General features: G+C 40.5%; 1 protein-coding gene across 1 annotated transcript in view; it reads left to right on the plus strand.

The window, feature by feature from the left end:
• The first annotated feature begins 1,001 nt into the window (after nucleotides 1–1,001).
• The window catches only part of SRBD1 (S1 RNA binding domain 1), a 124,174-nt gene continuing 109,935 nt past the window's right edge, over nucleotides 1,002–15,240 (plus strand). Inside the window, exons 1-8 of the mRNA XM_030448612.1 lie at nucleotides 1,002–1,235; nucleotides 2,430–2,540; nucleotides 8,864–8,937; nucleotides 9,372–9,537; nucleotides 10,565–10,927; nucleotides 12,260–12,426; nucleotides 13,341–13,458; nucleotides 13,590–13,728. Of these exons, the coding sequence (XP_030304472.1) occupies nucleotides 8,864–8,937; nucleotides 9,372–9,537; nucleotides 10,565–10,927; nucleotides 12,260–12,426; nucleotides 13,341–13,458; nucleotides 13,590–13,728 (1,027 nt within the window). The 5' untranslated portion in view covers nucleotides 1,002–1,235; nucleotides 2,430–2,540. The remainder of the gene's footprint in view (nucleotides 1,236–2,429; nucleotides 2,541–8,863; nucleotides 8,938–9,371; nucleotides 9,538–10,564; nucleotides 10,928–12,259; nucleotides 12,427–13,340; nucleotides 13,459–13,589; nucleotides 13,729–15,240) is intronic.

The following is a 15,240-nucleotide window of genomic DNA, read 5'->3' on the forward strand; positions in this document are numbered from 1 at the left end:
AGAAGCTTGAAAGGCAATTTTAATGTAAGAGCTTACTTGCTCCACTCTTCTAGCAACGGCTCCAGAAACCAGCACCCATTAAGCTTTACATGAGATAGACTTCACAGAATCCTTACTGAACATTAATTTAGTAGACACAGATGAAGAGATTGCAGGGAACAATAACTTTGTTTGAAACTAAGATAGGCAGCTGGCACGTGGACACTTTTTCCAGCACTAGAGTGCAAATCTTTGTAGTTATAAGGCAAAATAATGCAAGTTCTAATCTACATGGGTAAAGGAATATAGCTAGCAGAGGCAGTGGGAACATTTCTAACTCCTTTCAAACTCGCATCAACCAAGAACTGAACCTCGACATTCGGCATTTTAACTCTTTTGTCCTTTCGCATGGCAGCAGAGGTGAGGATGCCTCACACGTTCCCCCTGCGCAGTTTGAGAGGGAGAGCCAGGAACCACCCAGAGGAGGGCAGAGGGCAGTCGATAACCAACACCAGACACCTGAAGCACCCCGGGACCGCGTTGGGCCCTGGCGTGCGGTGCTGCTGTGTATGGACGACCTCGGGGAATCCGACAATCACTACCCGTCTGGAGAGGAGGCGAGCGGAGAGACCTGCACCCCCTTACCCAGACCTGCACACGCACGGCCGGGACGGTGTCCAACTTGCCCACCGCAGACCCCGGCCCCGCACACGGACCAGCTTCGGTGGCCGCTCCCCTTCCCTCCCCCGGGACACGGTCCCGGCCCGCACCCTACGCTCCCCTGGGGCCGCCGCTTAGCGCCACCTGGCGGTGTCAGCGCGGGCTGCGGGCCCGCACGGCAGGGAGCAGAGCTCCGGGGACAGCCCGACTGCCCGGCGCCGATCGAGCACTCCAAAACTCCATCGCTCCTGGGGGGCTCAGCGGGGCGGCGTGGACGGAGCGGGAGGGCGCGGGGCGGAGCAGGGGGTGCGGCCGCCACCTAGCCCGCCCCTTCGGTGCCCGCTTCCTGCGCCGTGGCCGCCGCTTCCTGCTCCTCCCCGTGGCGCGTCGGGCGGGTGGCTCTGCCATGGCCGCCCTGGCGGCCCTTTCAAACGCTGCAGCCGGCAGTAGGGGGTAATGTTTGGGGGAGCCTCCCACCCCTCGCCCGGCCCGGGCTCAGGGTGAGGCAGGGCGACCTGCGGGGTTGCGGTGGCTCCGGCGCCCTCCGTGTCGGGCCGCACCGGCAAGCGAAGGGTTTCCTGTTGTCTTCTTTGCTGGTGTGGAAACGAACCATTTTCTTCCTGCGCTTCCGTTTCTGCTCCTGCCTCTCCCCCAGACCCGCGGGGAAAGGTCTCTCGTGGCTTCTCGTGCCCTGAAAAGGTGCCCGAGTCCCCGCTCTGCGGGAGCCGCGGGAGGCGAAGTTCAGCGGGACCGGGGTTGGGGATGCGGCGGCAGCGCCCCAGGGGGGTTGGGGGGACCCCCCGGCATGGGTCAGGAGGGCGTGGGGCCCCCGGCCTCCTCTGGGATGGCTCCAGTGTCACTCCCCTGTCTTACTTGGGGGCAGAAAAGGGCTTGTGAGTTGACCTGGACCCGTGGTATTGCTTGGGAAGTGATGCCCTTTCCAGGCTCAGAGAGTGAAGTTTAGCTCAGTTAGCCTTTCCGTGGAATCCTTTTAACATCTCTGCGGGAAATGTAGGGTGTTGACTGGGGAAGAAAAGTCTTTCAAGTAGATAAAGTGTACTTTGAGCTTGGTTATGTCTGTGGGCCAAAAAGCAGTGATTTGGATGGTAGTGAGTCACCAAGCAGTAAACCACTTTACTCTCAATTCTGCTTGTGCCTTCAAGACTCCAAAATGAGTGCTTTTGATATGATAAACTGCTGTGGCTGTCACCATGCAGAACAGAAGTGCATCCTCCATATTCTTTAATCCTTCAGAAGTGAAGATTTCCCATTTAATCTGGATAGGGGTGTTACCATATGTTGAGTTTGGTGGCTAGGAGAAAAGGAGTAGATGTGTGTGATGTAATGGTCTTACTGAATCAGATGCACCATCCCTGTAGTTGTGGATAATGTCTGTTTTCATAGGTGACTGACTTGAGATAAGTGAATCAAAGAAATTAATGCAAAGTGTCTGTTCTCACCTTCCTGTGCACACCTCTTCTGATTGATTGACAGGATGCTGCCTACAGCAGGTTGTTCCTTTTCTCCCAGCAGGAGTACTAGTTATAGGAAAAGTCTTGGAGGAGAGGGTGCTTTCTAAGGGCACAGCCTTTGCGATTTGCCTTTTTGGTGGTACTTTTAGTAGTAGTATTAGGTGGTACTTCTTCTAATCTTATACCTTTTTCTTTTCTAATCAGAGATGGGGACTGTTTTGCTGTATGTGTGTATCATATATGTCTGTCTCTTTCTGGCTGTAATTTTCCAGTTAGAACTGGAGTCTCCTGATTTGTGCCTGTGACTTTTTTTCTTAGGCAGTCCTGACTGGCTTTATGCAAGAGAAGTCCTTGGAAATCTGCTGTACCAGCTTCTCTGAGTAAAAGTGTCTGGGAGTTCTCCAAGGTTTTAACCTTGAGAGGATTACAGTAAGTTGGATTTATATTTCTGAAGTACATCTTGTTACAGATGATAACCTACTGCATCGATGGAACAATTTCCATACAATTCCATGCCATTGAACTGTGTGTCATTTTTTTCCCCTTTGCTGCTGACAGCATGCTCACATTTTGATTTCTTCTTAGGATGTTATTCTGTCATTTAGTGGAGGTGTCTTAAAATGATAAAAAAAATCAAACTGTTGAAAGCCTACATATAATTATTGAAGTGGGCCATTCTGCTGGTACTAATAATGGTCTGAAATGCACTTGTCATGTGGGATTCATAGTGCTTTTTATGTCCTACCCCAGATGCTTGGTGTAATAATAAACTGTCATTTAGCTAGTACTGTGTGATTTAAGAAGAAGTGAAAATGCAAAATTATTTTATCTTTGCTATATTATTCATGCTAGAAAAGCAGAGGCTGTAGAGAAAAGTTTGAGGAGCTTCCTTTCTGGAAGCAATGTGTTACTTTAGATCAGCTGGAGGAGAGCTTTATAAGTTTGTGTCCTTTTCTGCTGGAGAGGGTTTTTTTGTACTTACTGATATAAAAACAATTTCCAATTGTTTGTGTATTGTTATTGTGTTTGGTTTCCTGGTGTGGTTGCTGCTTTTGTTTGTTATTGTTTTGTTTTTTTTTAAATCCCCTACATTCAAGTAGAAGAAGTTTTAATAGAGTTGTATCTGCAGTAGACTTTGTTGGTATTCAGCTGTTTTTCCCTAGTTATGAGCAATTTATGTGACTTAATGCAGTAATGTAATTTCTAGTAATGTAGTTACTACATTATGTGACTTAATGTAGTAATGTAATGGCATTCATTTGATTACACTGTGAAAGTATGATCCGTTCAATAATATTCAACTGTTAAATATAATTTTTATTTTTCTTAAGTGCCCCCTAGAAGATGTCACAGCCTATTAGGACTAGTGGAGCAATTTCTGGCTGAAAACATTTCCTCTAATGGCTGCAAAATATAGCCTTGTACTAGTGAGGGGAATTTTGGGTTGTCTTTTTTTTTTTTTGAGAAATCCATCCAATTACTTTTAAACTATTATTAAACTTTTCTTTCTGCAAGTAGTTTCTTCTGCCACCTGGAGTCACATATGAAGAAATTTATTTTTTAATGGGCTGCAAAAATAGGGAGGTTGAAGGTCTCTAAGTTACACTTGGACTGCTCTTTGACATAATGAGGCTTTCAAAGCTTCAATCAGTATCCTACAAACAGCCTAAAACTCCTATCTGGGGAGAGAGACCAGAGAAATTGCTTCCTTTCTGTGTCTTTTGTGCATACCCCTTTTTACATTCTGTACACTGAAGAATAATAAGCACTACCCTGTTCTGTTACTCTTGTTTCCTAGCATGGCCCAGCACCAGATTCTGAGCCTTATTTTAGTGAGAAGCTGACGGACAGGGATAAGGGTGCTATTTACAGCTATCAGGACAGCTCTAGTCATTTGTGGAGCTCTGCACTGGGTGCAGAGAAGTACTGAGCAAGGCCAGAGTTTTCAGGGACTAGCTCATGTTTTGGACATGAAAGTGAAATACTTCGAGATGATTTAGAACTTTTTTGGTTTTTTCCCTAAAAGAACAGCATATTCTTAAAAATTAAGGCACAGCTTCTGACAACATACAGAAGATAAAAAACACTAGTTGAAAGTTTGGTGGCCTGAGATGGTAGGAGAGCTGCGAGAAGAGAGCTTGAAGGAGTTCAATATGCCAGCTGTCAAGCCAGTGAAAGCTTTTTTTTTATATTGTTGCAGTTTTGTTTCCCCTTTTTTGAGTATGTTACTTGCAGAGGTGCATCCAGCTTCCTATTTCTTCTGACCTTGGGCAGAGGGGGGGCCAGGACTGTAACCGGGAGAGCTTCCAGCAGCTTCTCACAAGAGCCACACTGTGGCCCCCCCCATGCTTCCAAAACACCACTGCACTAACTCAAGACATTAACACTCATCACTGGGTACTGCATGTGTACTTCCTTCAGGTAATGAGCATAGGAGGAGCTCAAGCACTGTGAACAGCTGTAATGAGATAGTTTCTTCTCTCAGTGTAGAAACCATCCCTCACTTGGAGTTACCTGGTGACAGGGAAGGAAGAGGTAAAGGCCATTTTCCCATGGGGTCCAGTCTGTCTGTAAAATACAGTAGATAAGTGGCCAGCTTCTCACCATCTTGATACTAGCATGCAGTAGGAAGGTGAATAAAGCTCTTCCAAGCTCCCTGAGCACTTGAGGCAGGAGACATGGGGGACCATGTGCCCATAGAAGCAGAGCATGGGCCTGGCAATAGCTACTTCAATTGCCTTGACTTGTAGTCAGTGCAGTCAGCATTGTAGGTGGCCCATGTGGAGAATAACTGTGTTTGCATATTTCTTAAGTCTTCCTGCCTCACTTTAGAGGCTGTCTCTAAGCTTTTTTTTTAAAAAATGTGTAATAGTTATCCATCATCATCAGTGGCATTTAAACTTGTTGCTTTTTCATCCTTTTCCCTGCCTCCCCCTCTGCAATGAATCACAGGACTCTTTTTCTTAGTCATTTACTGTAGGTGTTAGCACAGCCTAGTGCAGGCAGCTCAGGAGGAAAAATTAGCAGACAACTGTCTGGCAATTTGGAATCTGTAGATTTGAATAAAAAAAGTCTTGCATCCGCAAAGTTCTTTTTCTACAAATATGAAGTACAGGTGATTTCATGTATATGTTATTGGAAGGGGAGATGATGACTTGTCGTATTTCTCTGAGGTGAAGCCATTTTTTTCTTTATTATACTCTGTGTTTGATGTTCATCTCAGTGGTGCTTTTTGGTATTGGGCTTTCATTTTGATCTATAGAACTCCATGTCTTATCTGTTCATGGATGGTTATTCTGGAGTAAATTTTGTGCTTGAACTTCACATCTTACCTTAGTTCAAATTAACTTCAAATACAGGTACAAAAATCCTTTAGGAACAAAGTTACCACTCTTCTTAAGAAAATTTAGTAGGTTAATAGTATAATTAAAGTTGGAGCTTGTGTATCTGAGGCCAGACCAACTCACTACATGCTTGTAAGAACTGATAATAGTGATGAGTGTGACAGGACAGATTCTGTGCTAGTCTTACCTTCTTTGATCTGTGGGATCAAACAAGTCTGATACTACTTCATCTTTCTGAAGGACTGCAGCAAACACTTAAGAGGTCATGTTTGTTTTTTTTTCTTTAACTTAAACTTTTAAAAACATTTTTTTAAAATGGAAAGTGCAAGAAATTAAAAGAAAAAAAATGTACAAGCATTCAAGTGTCCCATGAAGACTTAGCCTTATTACATATAACTTTCCATTTCATGCTTTCCTATGCCATTTATGTGTACCATATGGTAATTCTGCTTTGTTCACTGCACTGTATGAAGACAAGTAGATTTGAATTTAGGATGTAGGAGCAAATAGTAATCTGCTCATGAAGAATGTGGAAAATGCATCACTTCATAAATCAAGGAGCTCATCACCTATTCTTATTCTGTTACGAAGAGTTATTCAGTCACCAGTGCTGGATGTCAGGAAGTACAATTAACTTTATACAGTAAGCTTTACTCTTTCTGTAATCTATCTTACTGTAAAAATAAACATGTTGAGATGCTGTGAGACGTTGCCCTTGGCCACTTGAGGTGAGAGGGAAAGATGAGCAGAAAAAAAGACCTTCCAGATGAGACTTTTACCTGATCTTATGGCAAAGCCCCAAGACTACCATGGTGATATGCATGGTGTTATGCCCAAAAACTGGCAGGGAAGTTGAGAGGAATGTTGTGTAAAGGGAATGCTGACCTCCAGTGAGAGAATATGTATGTTGCCTTTTTCTTCTGCCTTGCTATGATTCAATGGGTAAGTATGAAGAAGCTGTCTAGAGTGTTTAAAATGATTAAATGATTAAAAAATGATTACTGACTTCCAGAGTTGCCTAAAATACTAAATACTAAATAATAATACTAAAAACCACTCACCTAGCTGGATTACTTGAAGTGTGACAATACTGATATTGTAAGCTAAACACATAGTTTGAAAACAGAGAGAACTGAGACACCTACAATGTGACGAGTGGCCGAGTACCTGCAAATGGATCAGAGGACCATCTGGCTCAGGTGTTACCCGAGTCGGGCAAGCTTGGTGTTGCAAACCTTAATAATGTTTTGTATTTCTCCCGTTCACAGATTAAAATACAATATAAAATGGAAGTGTTATTTTTATGTCTCTAAGGTAATGAGTATAAATAAATAATTCAAGGCTATGATAATGACCACTCAGTTGTAAAGAACACAGGAAAACAGAAACAGAGTGCCTGGGCAAAGCTGTAGGTGTCTCAGAACTCTCTGTGAAAAATCATCCGGGGAGCTAATAAGGTGATTAATATTTTTTGTGTTCTTTGGAGATCTCTGTTTTCCTGAGGCAGGCACACACGTTAACCAGTCCCATCATGGGATTTCAGTCAGGGGAGCAGCACAGAAATGCTGACCTGCTACTGACCGTGATGACTGCTTCAAGAAGGTGTTTTGCAGCCAAGCTAATGGCTGGTGCTGTCTGATGGAGGCTTCAATAGTCTGTCTGCTGCTCTGCTGAAAACTGTGACTTCATTTCGGGAACTGCTTGTTGTGGTTCAAAGAAACTTTTAAGATCTTCGGTTCTGTGAGAGCAAAGTCCAACCACCAGGGGGCAGGGGAGAGCATAAGTTTTATTTGACAAATTACAGGCCAAGTGATACAATCCATTGAAGATAGGGCAAAATATGTTGTGAGGCAAAAGAGAGAGAGGGAGTTTAAAGAATGAGGGAGAGAGGAAAAGAATAAGGGGGGGAGAGTGAGTAAGAGAGAGAGAGAGAAAAAAAAATATCACCTCCCACAGATCATCATTGTCTGTCGATCTTTCTTCTTGAGATGGCAGTCGGTGGTCCAATGCAGGTGGTGAGTAGATGATCCCCACAACAAGCACATTGGCAATTTTTATCCCTCTGTTTCATGCTTACTCAGGTGATCTCATCTCCTAGGAGGGGCCTTTGGATGGTCAGTGCCCCACTGCTGATGAGACTAAGTTGGACCCCAGGGGTTCTGGTTGCTGTTGTAGATGAGCACACCTGGGGAAAAGCTCTGCCTGGCTGTATCAGTTAATGTGTTGCCCACACTGCCTTCATCAGCCATCATTGGTGTCAGCTAGCTCCACTCCAGCCAACTTTATTCCATTTAAAATTATCTTTTGAGGCAAAGAAAATTCCAGTGATTGGAACCTCATACTGCTTTACAAGGGAAACTTACTGGAAGCCATTTATAACAATAGTTCTGCTTCTAGTGCCTGGCAGAGGCCAGAATGAGGTTAGATTAAAGAGCATTTTGCCTTTCAGTTACAGGGCACTTCATGGTTGCTTATCCAGTTTGTATGTTCAAACATGGACCTTGAAGGCTTGCATATCAGGGTTAAGGCTGGATCAAAAGTCAAGGTGGAAAAACGTTTTTGGGTATGAGGGCTGGAGAACAGAGTGTGAAGAATGATGAAATTGAACCAGATATATGTAAAATAGTTTTGTGAATTTTATAGCTAGAGCTTTGTTGTTTTATAGCTTTGTTGTTTATTTTTTTAAGTTTTGATTTTCTGGTGGGTTAAATTTTGAAGGTACCTAAAATTCTCTTAACTAAAGCTGCCAAATACAATAATTAAAATTTGTGGGTGCAGCCAATGCCAAAAACTACAACTGATTAAATGAAATGTGGCTATTGTGGGTATGAATCTCAGGGCAGAGGAAGTATGTGCCTTCCATTTTTACCTTTGGTAATGTTCTGTGTACTTTCTATATAGTCTTTCAAAGTCTTTGGTTTTATTAGACATACAAGCAATAGATTGTCTTTAAAGGTGAAATTCTAGATCAAAATGGGCAATTTTCTTGTAGTCCTGTTCACATCAAAACCATATGCTAGCTCACTTTACTACATCTTAATTTTATTTTCTGTGCTGCTTAGCTTGATGAAGGAAAGACTGGCACAGTATGAGACACCCAATAAGATGTCTGAGAACCAGTACTCTTTTTGCTAGGATAGCTTTACATCCAAGCCAAATAATTAACTCCATTTGAAGAGAAAAATAATTTGAGATGCTTTGTCTGTTTGCTCAGTAGAAAAGACTATTGAATCTGTGCTGCTGTGGCCTGAATTCTTGAATACTAAGAAATCCAAACATGATCTAGAGAGAACTTTAGTGATTGATGAAGACATTATGAGGTCACACTTGGCAGTGAATTAAAGGACTGAATAAAAGAATACAGCTTCAACCAAATATTCTATTTCTCTATTCTTGCCTCTGTTTCAGATGTCATCTTTACCAAGGAGGGTGAAATCTGAAGCCAAAGCCCCAGAAGATGAACTACCTTCATATCTTAATTCGTAAGATTACTTTTTCCTTAGGAATTTTTTTAGAGGTTTTGCTAAGAATGAGCAATTGGCTAAGAATAACAGTTTCTGAGAGGGTGATTAAAAAGTTTTAATGCACAGAACTTGAATTATAAAACACAAATTATGTGTGCTCTGCATGCTCACCATGAAGATAGGGTGAAACTGAGTTGACAGTTATCCAGACAGAATTAGGGGTGTACACATCCTAGTGACCAGCTTTAGGAAAGCTTCCTAAATTTTCCCAGCCATTAGCTCTGCAACAGCATGGAAGACCTGTATTTGTTGAATCTACTTATCTTTCTGTTAATTTTTTCTCTTTGCTTCCCTTCATGTTAGAAAGCTCTCAGACTGACTTGCTTATGTTTTGGTTTGGTTTGGTTTCTTTTCTTCTTTTAAGCAATATTGTTCAATTACTTGTTTTTCAGGAGCTCAGAATCAGAGGAGGAAGAAGAGGAGTGGGAACCAAAAAGCAAAATTGCAAAGAAACCTCGGTTGCTGAAGAAAAATGAGGCAAAAAGTAAAAAAGTTGCTTCTCCACGGCCAGCTGTGGCCAGGAAAAATGTCAAGAAGGTATCAGTAAAAAGGGAAATGGTGAGTATCTGTAAGCAAGAGGCATTTAATTACTGTGGTTGGCAAGTAACACAAGACGAATTTTTTCCTCTGCTGATTTACTTGGTTGCCTGAGTCTGATCTGCCCATTTGATTCCATTGTTACTTTCATATTCAGTATATTTGATAAATGCAGCTTTCTTGTGTATTTCAGTGTCCCAGATACAATGTAACTCCTTAAAAATTTTTGCTAATGATAACGGACATGATTTTTCCTCCAGATGTCTTTCAGCAACAAAACCAAATAAATAAATGCTTCCGTTCTTTCTGTAAGGAAAATGTAAATGCTCTAATAGCTCTGGTTTCCATGTTGCACCTTTGGTGTCTTCTACCTTTTTGCCAGCTGGGTACCATAACAAACAGAAGGCCTGTGCTTATGTTCCCTTGCAGGGCTGTTCAAGACAGTAAGGACTGCAACTCTGGTATGATGAATATAGGATGCTCTTTTGTCAGGAGCTACATCTGTCAAAGATTAACATGAGGGATCATGATAGAAGCAGGTTCTTCTTGTTTATACTAATATTTTTGAATGTTTTGACATGTGTCATATTGAGAAATACGTGTATGGACTCTGAAGATAATCTCTGGGGAAGTTCAGGAAAGAAGGTGTGGCTTGTCCAAGGTTAAACAATAAATAAACAGGCCAAATTTTAGTTTCAGTTCCCAGCTTGCACCTAACACCTCGCTAGAAGAATGCTGCCCTGGTTTTCTGTTCCAAGTTTTGTTGAGATGAATGGATGCAAGATCTGTAGGGCAATGGTTTTTGAAGGAGAACCCAGTTAAAGTCTTTACCAGAATAACCTTATTTGATCTTTTAAGTCACAGTTCTGCTGGTTATGTTGGTAAGATGTATTCCTGACCACTTGATACCTGCCTTGTCGTTTCCCTGTCAGACAGACATAACTTGGGAAAATGATGTCTGGTATAAAATCTTCTTAGGTTTTAATTGAAATATTGAACCAGTTTATAACAGTCAATGCTTAATATGGTTTAAATGCCTTTTTGGCAGGATGTATCCTTGCCTATTGCTTCTGCAGAAGAGAACAGAATGCAGCTTCTGAAACCTAAGAAAGAAGATGTAGGCACTAAACCAAACATTTTAAATCAAAAGCCAGAAGTGCCTAAAAAAATCGAAATAAAGTCATTACAAGGGAAGAATATGAAGAGTTTTGAGAGTGATGAGAAGCCCTCAACAAGCATCCCAATGGTGGGCAATCAAATGAAACATGAGAAATCTGAGAAGGACTTTGCGTTTGAAGAGCCACCTTTTAAAAAGATGAAGTCAACTACATGTCCTGAAGGAAAGCCAGTAAGAAATTTAGGAGGCAACAAAGTAAAAGAAGAATTTGAAATGAACTGGGATATTGTACAGGTATGAGGTTTTTTCCTTTTCTGAGGTATCAGTGAAGCCATTTCTTATATAAATTATAGGATAGATTTTAAGTGCTAGTTTAGTCCACTTGACATCACTTGGGTACTAGCATCAGAATGTGCTGTTAACCTCTGCTTGAATGGTCATAGTACATGTATAAATATAAATGTTGGTTGGTAACTGTTAAAAGTTCAAATTTTAACGTTATTCAAACATCTGTGGTTGGTTAAGTCCTTATTATAATGCTAGTGTTTAACACAGTTTGCACATTCTTTCTGTCTCAGCACATTGAAGGGTTTTTTTGTGGATGTAGTCAACTGAAACTTCTACAGGAAGGGTCGCGGAAAGGTTTGGCATGTCAGTGTGCATAGTTTCAGAATTTTTAAAATTTAGTGTGGCTCATTTTATTGTAGGGGCTCATTTGAAAGTGGGTATTAATTTTTACAGTACCATCAAGGAGGAGATTTCATTCTTGGAACTACAGTAACATCAAGGGAGATATCATCTTTGTTTTTGTACCATGTTAACATTGCAGCTGTTCAGATGAAGACAGTTTTAGGATAGCTTCAGTTCTGGGAGGCTGGGTGTAGTTACAGAAGATTTATATGAACAGAGTGGGAGAAGAATGGGTACATCCTATTCATCATCCTTAGTGTTCCCTTCTTAAGAAAGATTCCTTGGTATTCTAAAATATTACTGGAAATGCAGATGGAGAGTTTGATCTTTATGTATTTCTGCTCTAAAGGGAATATGATTGGGTAGGAGTTGTTGTATTTTTAGGATTTTTCGAAAGGCTTTTATATTAGCCATCTTTGAGAATAACTGTAATGAAGTACAAAGTGATAGTTAAAATGTTACCAAGATGAGGTACTTAGTTTCTCCTGGGCTGGGTATCAGTACATTATAACTTTATCTCTAGAAAGCCCATTTCTTACAAAATCATATTTAACTTTGTGAGGCTTGGCTTATCTTGAAACCTTGATTAATATAATATTCGTTTCCAAATAATGGTCGGGTGGTATTTGGATCAGCTTTGGTTTTGTCTTGTGGGTTTGTTTTGCTTTGTTTTCATTTAAACATAAGATATGTATAAACATAAGATATGTAAGGGGTGTTTTTAAACAAACAAACAAACAACTGCTTATCTGTCTGAAGTACTGGGTGTGGTGGCTGGATTAATGGGAAGCCTGGCATCCTATTTTAGGCAGAACAATAGTCCCTGCTGGTCACCATAATATTCTGGGGCTGTTTTTGAACTTTGAGTTAGAGCCTGTTTAAAGCAATCTTCCACCTCTCTTAAATCTTTTTTGCTGTTATATTTTGTTCTTGCAGGCCTTGTCAGAAGTGACAAATGTTGAACCGTGGGTATGTGCAAACTTAATTCGCCTCTTTCAAGAAGAAAACACAATTCCTTTTATTGCTCGGTATCGAAAAGAGCTCATCAATAATCTGGAGGCTGATGCCTTGAGAGAAGTGCAACAAGCATTAGAAGAGCTACGGTAAGGAAGTACAGGGGAAGTATCTGGGAGGGAGGAAGGAACAACGGGCTGTTGTTCCTGTGTCTCTTGTTTTAACCCTTTTTTATACACTACAATTATAAAGGCGCTCCTAAATAAAAAAGTTTGAAACTGAGGTAATTATGCTTGATACTTGTCTTTTTTTTTCCTTTATTGTAGGTAATAAGAAATCTAGAAAAAAATTAGATCTTGATTTCTCTGCAGTTAAGCAAAACTGCTTTAAAAACCTCTTACTAGAAGAGTGGTTTATAGATTCTGGAGGCGTGTAAACTGATGAGATGTAAGCTGCACCCTTTGAAAAAGAGTCACTAAGTTTCCCTTGGCTTCCTGCATGGAGCATAAAAGCCTCAAGTAAAAAGACTAATTTCAGTCTACCAGGAGGGCAGGCAAAACTATTGCAGCAAAGAAATTATTATTAGTAGTAATATGTGTAATGTGGAGGTAGTGAGACTACCCTCTTCCTTCTTGCTTTTGGGTGGCTCTATGTTCTTGAGATGGCAAGGGAACAGACTTGACAGTCTGTCAGTATGTGGGCTTCCTCCTTGTACTTCCTCACTGTCACCCAGCAGGAGATTCTTTCCAAAGAGGGAAGGTGGCCTGAGGGAGTTCTTCTCTGAAAAGTGTCTTAAATCATCACAAAATAGCTTTGCTGCTTGCAGTTGTTCACAGGTATCTTACTGAAGGTCTGAGAGTTTAAAATCTGCTGTTCTGTACTTGATGCTGCAGAACTATCTTGATATGAATTGCATCTCATCAACATGTAATTAACTTAAGGACTTCTTTGGCTTCCAGGCCAGTAGTCTTGCAAAAATGTAGATAGAAGTCAAGGTCACAATCAATCACCTTTTTAATCCACCATAAAATGTGACTGTTAATATCCATCTCTTGCATTTTAGTACTGTTGCAAAGAAGACTCACACAATGATACAGAAGTTGAAGAAAGAAGGAAAATTGTCTGGATGTGCTTTAACAGCATTATTAAATTGCAGAACTTTGGAAGAATTAGACCACGTGGTCAGTATAGCAGTCTTTCAGGTCATCCTTAGAGTAAATGTAATCTTGTGTAACTAAATAGCTCACAATTCACAGTTCATAGCATGAACTATTTTCTTGCCTTCTAATAACTGGGTTTTGTTTGGTTTTAGTCCGCACCTTATAAAACTGGGAATAAAGGCACCAAAGCCCAGAGGGCCAAGCAACTGGGATTAGAACCTGCTGCACTCTCCCTCCTGCAGAATCCCATGCAACTCAATCTCTTTTCTTACATTAGACCCAATACCAAAGGTAGGTACTTTGCCTGTATAAATAATAATGTTCTAAATGTCTGAAAATATTTTTAAAGGAGACTTATTTTAATAGTTCTTATGTTGCTGGAAGTTATGCAGAGATTTTAAATTCAACAGGTTTTTTAGCAGCGTGTGATAGGAATTTATGTTTAATGCCGTGGCTTTCCAACCTTTCCTGTCTTTTTGTATTGGTAAATAGTAATGATTTTGGTAGACAAGAGACAGAAGTCTGGAGATGTTACAGCTAACATCTGTATTTACTGAAAAGAATGGGGGAACTGCACGGCACACCTGAGATCTCTCTGTAGCTCTACTCTTACTTGAGCTGTTTACTTAAGATTCAGCTGATTGTGCAAGGGCTTATGCTCGTACTTTTTACTGAAGTAAATATCAATCATCAAAGCATATAAATAATAAAAACTGTCCTTGGCAACTGGGAGAGAGTGTGAGATTTTTTTGCTATTGAATTGCAGTAGGGATTGGAGAAGATGCAATGTCTGAAATTTGAGAAGGAACTTTTAACAATTGTTAGTGAATTGCAGTTATGGGTGAATCTGTAGGGGGCAATCTCTGACAATAAAAGGGTAAGATTCCTGCAATCTTCTGTGTGGTGTTAGAGAAGTTCTTTTCCTCTTCCCTGCCCTAACATTTATTTTTTTAATTTTAATGTAGAAGTGCAGAACCTGCTGGTGAGGCTGACTCTTACTCCTCCCACTTCTGTTTTATTTTATTTAAATGCTGTTTGTAAATTGATCCTAGGTTTTCCACTGATAAACAATTAAATATTCTGGTTATCTAATTAATGCATTTTAGAATATGTACAGTATGTTGCAACTATTCTGACTCCTCTGGCATACTAAACAGCCAAATGCAGATCTTTACGGTGAAAGTTCAAATAAATTATTTAAGGTGAATTCAGAAAGAAGTACTTTTTGTTGCAGCATAAACACTTCAATTTTTGAGATCTGCACCTATTTTTAAGTTTTCCTTAAATAACATTGCTTGGGTTTATATAATGGTTACTATTTGAAAGGCATGTCAGAAACTATGTACATATATGAACTGGGTCACTTTTATAAACTTGGGAGCTAGTTGACAACCTATATACAGTTTGAGATCACAGTGAATTTCTGTTAAAAGGATGAGACATTAACTTTGCAGAAAAGTTTTTGTCAAATCTTAATATTCAGTTATTTTAAGTTCTCAGTGTTGTAAAGCTTATTCTAAAAATAAACTGAAATAAAAACAGCAGCTCATGTTTCAAAGCCAGATATTTGAAAGTTTTGGAAGTAAAGCAGGAACCTTTTTTTTCTTCCTTCTAGTTCTATCCATAGTGTGCTATTTCTCTAATAAAGAAGTATGTGCTGGTTCTGCAATGAAGACAGTTAATGCCCATGTGGGTGGTGCTTGTTGAACAGGAGCTGTTTGATTATTTTTTTAATCCTCACTGGTTTTGGTCTGGTCTGTCTTATTCATATCTGCTAGAGTTAAAATAATATTGCCATGTACA

This window comes from Calypte anna, chromosome 3, assembly GCF_003957555.1.
Source record: "Calypte anna isolate BGI_N300 chromosome 3, bCalAnn1_v1.p, whole genome shotgun sequence".
Lineage (NCBI taxonomy): Eukaryota > Metazoa > Chordata > Aves > Apodiformes > Trochilidae > Calypte > Calypte anna.